This window comes from Tachysurus fulvidraco, chromosome 17 (assembly GCF_022655615.1).
Source record: "Tachysurus fulvidraco isolate hzauxx_2018 chromosome 17, HZAU_PFXX_2.0, whole genome shotgun sequence".
NCBI lineage: Eukaryota > Metazoa > Chordata > Actinopteri > Siluriformes > Bagridae > Tachysurus > Tachysurus fulvidraco.
In genome coordinates, this window is record NC_062534.1 from 381,463 (window position 1) to 386,462 (window position 5,000).

General features: G+C 43.9%; 1 protein-coding gene across 1 annotated transcript in view; it reads right to left on the bottom strand.

Moving 5' to 3' along the window:
* The window catches only part of si:ch211-132p1.2 (proteinase-activated receptor 4), a 5,535-nt gene that overhangs the window by 453 nt on the left and 82 nt on the right, over nucleotides 1-5,000 (bottom strand). Inside the window, exons 1-2 of the mRNA XM_027165279.2 lie at nucleotides 4,651-5,000; nucleotides 1-728 (exon numbers count right to left, since the gene is read on the bottom strand). The exon at nucleotides 1-728 is cut by the window's left edge and continues 453 nt beyond it; the exon at nucleotides 4,651-5,000 is cut by the window's right edge and continues 82 nt beyond it. Of these exons, the coding sequence (XP_027021080.2) occupies nucleotides 1-728; nucleotides 4,651-4,768 (846 nt within the window). The 5' untranslated portion in view covers nucleotides 4,769-5,000. The remainder of the gene's footprint in view (nucleotides 729-4,650) is intronic.

The following is a 5,000-nucleotide window of genomic DNA, read 5'->3' on the forward strand; positions in this document are numbered from 1 at the left end:
CACCAGTACGAGAGCCGTGACACGGGTTGCATGGGCGTAGCGAGCGCCAGCGGCCACTAGGGTGCGCAATACAGCACTGTAGCAGAAAACCACCACACATAATGGGAGGAGAAAGCAGAGGAAGAAGAGCGTGGTAAAATATGGCCCAAAGTAGTTTGTCTGTTCGTCTGCAGGAAGAGCGTCATGGCAGGTTGTAATGGAAAGGTCGTCTATGTCATAAGACTGGCGTGATGTTAGTAGAGGAACAGCCGCGACCACCACCACGACCCACACAATCACGCTCATCAGTATGGACGTCTTGCGACTCCGTAGCGTTTTGGCACCAAACGGATGCACCAGAGCCACGTAGCGGTCCACAGCAATGAGCATCAGGCAGATCACAGAGCCGTACATGTTCCCATAGAACAGAGCGATTAGCAAGCGGCAGGAGCCTTCCCCAAACATCCAGTTGTTCCCCTGGAAGTGGTAGATGATACGGAAGGGAAGCATGAGGAGAAGAAGAAGGTCACAGCAGGTGAGGTTCACTAACAGAATGGTGGATGGAAACTTTTTTGTGCGGAAGAGAAGAACCCAAAGAGCCAGAAGGTTAGCAGGGAAACCGAAGACAAAGGAGACCAGGTAGAGAAGAGGAACCAGGAGAACTGTTGTGGCTGCTTGAATGTCCTCCTTCTCCTTTCCACGAAGTGTTGCATTGCAACCAACGTATTCAATAGTAAATGTGCGAGGACCTGCAACGAGAGAGAGAGTGAGAGAGAGAGAGAGAGAGAGAGAGAGAGAGAGAGAGAGAGAGAGAGAGAGATGATTGTGATATTTCTGTGTAACTGGGGGTATCTGGGATGCCTGGGGGCTGAAAATAGGAACATCTGACACCTTTACACCAAAATCTCTGCTTAAAAAACCTCTACTGAGGTAATACGTGGACACATGAAATGCCTAAAAGGTTCAGAAACTCTGAGTTAGAAATGTTTATATAATTAAAGCTAATTTAAATATCTCATTAATCAGTGCTGTGTTCTGATTGGCTGATTGAGGTTTTCAGTATTGAGTTCAAAGGAATGACTCAGTTCATGTGAGAAACTGACACTGAGTCGTTCACTTTAGCGACTCATTTGAGCAGAGTGAATCATCACAATAACAACTAGATTTGTAAAGTTTGTCGTGACAAACTTTGATGTTGCCTTTGACGGTGCAAGTATTCGCAAAGGCTGGTGCTTTTTGGAGGTGAGTGGACAGAAAGATTGTGAAAGCTACTGGACCGCTAGGGTGCTAATATTTTTGGAGGTGAGCGGACATGTGCATGTGACGTGACCAGAATACCCGTGGGGCAGTTCCCCTCATTGTGCTGAGTGTTTTGATATGTCACATGTCCATGTTGTGCAAATTTTTTTATTTCGCTTGTTTTGGGGGCGGGGCTACACGTGACGTCACGTGGTGTCGAGTGACGTCACCAGAATATCCAGTGGGGTGCCAATACTTTTGGCAAAAAGTGTCTACTGAGGGTTTGGACATTTCATGTCAATACTGCAGTCATTATGGGATTCTACTTATTATCATACTGCGTGGATCACAGAGAGAGAAGCCGTGCCTGAGCTCTGCGCTCGCTGTGTGTGTGAGAGCTTAGAGGAATTTTCGGAATTCCCCATTCAAGTCTATGGGATGTTCGATCGTCGACTACCGGAAAACCGAAAATTTCGTCGGAAGTCCGAAATAAAAACTTGGTCCTGAGTAAGGTCCTAAAGAACCTGTCCGAGTTCGGTGTAAATCGCTCGAAAACTTGCCGAGTTATAAACCTCAAAAGTTTATAATGGAAGTCTATGGGGAAAAAGGCCACTTTGAGCTTCCGTACCGGGAATGCTGGAATTCTGATCGCTTAGAAAAATAGAAGCAACAAACTTCAGACCAGGGTCTACGACATATCCGAATTTGGTGCATGAATCGCCCCCTGTAATGCAAAAACAAACATCTGTGCACACACGTATATCCTGAGTTTCATTCAACAAAACTTCCTTCAGATAAGAGGTCAGAGGTCACGAGGACGAATGGCAGAGGATATTTTAGTGTAAATCCAGATGTTTGTGTTGTGTCTGTAATCCCTGAGTCCTGCAGCTAAATGTTTACAGGAGCATCACGTCACAGCTGGACGTTATGAAAGACAATGAGATCCGAGTCACTTTACACTCGGAGATTCCACACAGATTCTTCGACAAGCTGAAACACGACGCTGCAGTAAATCAGAGTTAATCCACGTTACGCAAACGACTTCCAGCTCACGATCCTCGGCTAAACCCTGTCATTACTCAGGTTTCCCAGCTTCACAAATTGTTTACTCATTTAGACAAACACACAAAATGGACAACACGTGTAATTAGTTCTCACGTGAAGGACATTCCTGAGTTCAGACTAAGTTCCTGGGATTTGTGTGCTGAGTTCTGGCTTTCTGCATCTCAGTAGAACAGGAACACAGAAAGGCAGGATATGATGTCATTTCCTGTCATGAATGACATGTCGGAATTTGTGAAGAGTTTATTCAGATAAAATTGGAACAACATGCAGGGCTGAAATCGGAGCTCCAAACATAGTCTTCCATCAGATCTCTACATACAGCACTTATAAGCTCTTATAACACCATCACACTGCTCATTACTGTCACATTCATTAGAGAAGGAAAACCCGGAGGTTTTAAACTTCTAATAATGTTTAAACATCGTTAACCTCCTTTAAGCTCCAGTGGAACAATAAAGAAATGGAAAAGTCGAAAAAAATGACAAATGTGTTTTTATTAAACACTGAGAGAGAAAATTCTGAGAGATTAATAATTAATAATTTCCCTCTCCCACATGTATGAGCTCACAGATGCCCACGATTGGCTAGTTCCCCTGTGATTGACAGAGCGTATGCCCCTCCCACACACAGAGCACAGACGATGGCCACAAATTACATTACAAGTTTTTAATCTACAGTAAATATGAGTCGGGATTAAAAGTCGACAAACACAGAGGCACAAAACCTTACAAATAAAAATAAATATAACAGCAAGAAATAACTCATACATACAATACACACATAATTATTATCGCTCCTCTAATCTCTATATAATAGATATATGCGATAATATTTTGTTTGTGTGGGTATTATCTGTATATATAAATATGAACAGAGATGGTATAGATATATATAATTCTATATATCTATCTTCCATCCAGTCTAAATTATCGCGTAGTTGTTATGGTTGTGGGTTTTGTATGGTTTCTGTTTATTGTTGTGTGTTTTATATTTGGTATTGGCTATTTGTGTTTTTGTGGGGTGGGGTGGGTTCTCTCTATCATCCCTCTGGCTCTGCTCTCCCCGGCATCTCTCTAACGAGCGGTGAGAGATGGGGGTTGCGATCGAGCGAGAGCGTCGCGTGCGCCGCGGGAGCGCGACTAGTGGCGTGGGGCGTCGAGGCCGCGAGCGGCGCGCTCCTAGCACGCCGAGCGAAGAGAGAGAAGAGAAGAGCTGAGATGAGAGAGAGAGGAGAGTAGGAAGAAAGGGTAAAGGGACTAGGGGGGGACAAGGGGAAAGGATTTTATCATGCATCTGTCAAAGATAGCCCGACTCACTCTCTGATCACAGAGCCAGAGCGAGAGAGAGGGCAGCAGGGGTAGCGGAGCTAGGCGCGAAGACGTACATGAAGTTGCTCTCTCGCACTCATCTACTCTAGTCTCTCTCTCCTCTCTCTCTCTACTCTCTACAGTTTATATATACAGCATTCTGGCAGACCCACGATACGCACCGGCGCAGTTCAAGAGTAAATGTATAAAACAAAGATCGAAGAGATAAGAACTAGTAAAATAGAGGATGATAGCGAACGTAATATTATGGCACCCTAAAAGATAAACTTGACAGGATATAGTTAGAGAGCACAAAAGCATAAGCAGAGACGTACGAGATATAGACAAAGAGTAGATCCCTATGGTTCAGAGAATAGTAGCGTTAAAAGAGAACAAGAGAAATGACCATGAGACTTAGAAAGAGAGGGAAGAGCGCAAAAAGGAAAGCAAGGCAGAGAGAGAAACACGAGAGCTAAAGAGAACAAGACTCAAAAGGAAAATAGAAAAGAAGATTCCCCCCCCCACCCACCGTCGCCCTCATCCAGAGCGACAACAGTTTAAGTCGTATACCCGTACCGTATCCAGAGCGAAGTAAAGTGCTCTCTCGCTCTCTCTATCTATTCTCTCTCTATAGATATATATATAGTATCTCTCCATATGTCTATATATTATTGTCTATCTATATGGAGAGAGAGAGAGGGAGAGAGAGAGCAAAGATGAGGACAAGGAATGGCCGCCGGGATGAAGGAGGGAGAGAGAGAGAGAGAGAGGAAAGAGAGAGAAGAGAGAGAGATGGGGAGCATATAGGAAAGAGGGAGAGATATAAATATGGGTATCATATATCCCTCGATAAATATCTCTTTCTCTCTCTCTCTCTCTTCCTCTCTCTCTCTCTCTCTCTCTCTCTCTCTCTCTCTCTCTCTCTCTCTCTCTCTCTCTCTGAATCTTCTTAAACACATTTATTATCAGATTGTCATGTTTTAAAACCCCCGGATGGACGTCATTATTCCTGGGTGTTTATTACACATTAATAACAGATCATCAGAGGAAATAAACTTACGGAATGGAGGAGTGGAGCAGGACGGATCCTCAGAGTCAGTGGATAAGACCAGTGCCAGAGATGCCATGAAGAACAGAACAAAAAGAACAACACAGCTGGAAGAACCCAAGAGAGCCATTTTACTGGACAAGATGAAGCCCCCTCTTTCTCTCCCCCTCTGTCTCTCTCTTTCTCTTTCTCTCTCTCCCTCTCTCACTCTCTAGTTATTTACATAGAACTAAAAGCTGTAAATATTTGAGAAACAGCTTCTTCTTCTTCTTCTTCTTCTTCTTCTTCTTCTTCTTCTTCTTCTTCTTCTTCTTCTTCTTCACCTTATTATTGTTATTCTTCACTTCTCACTGGTGCCTTTT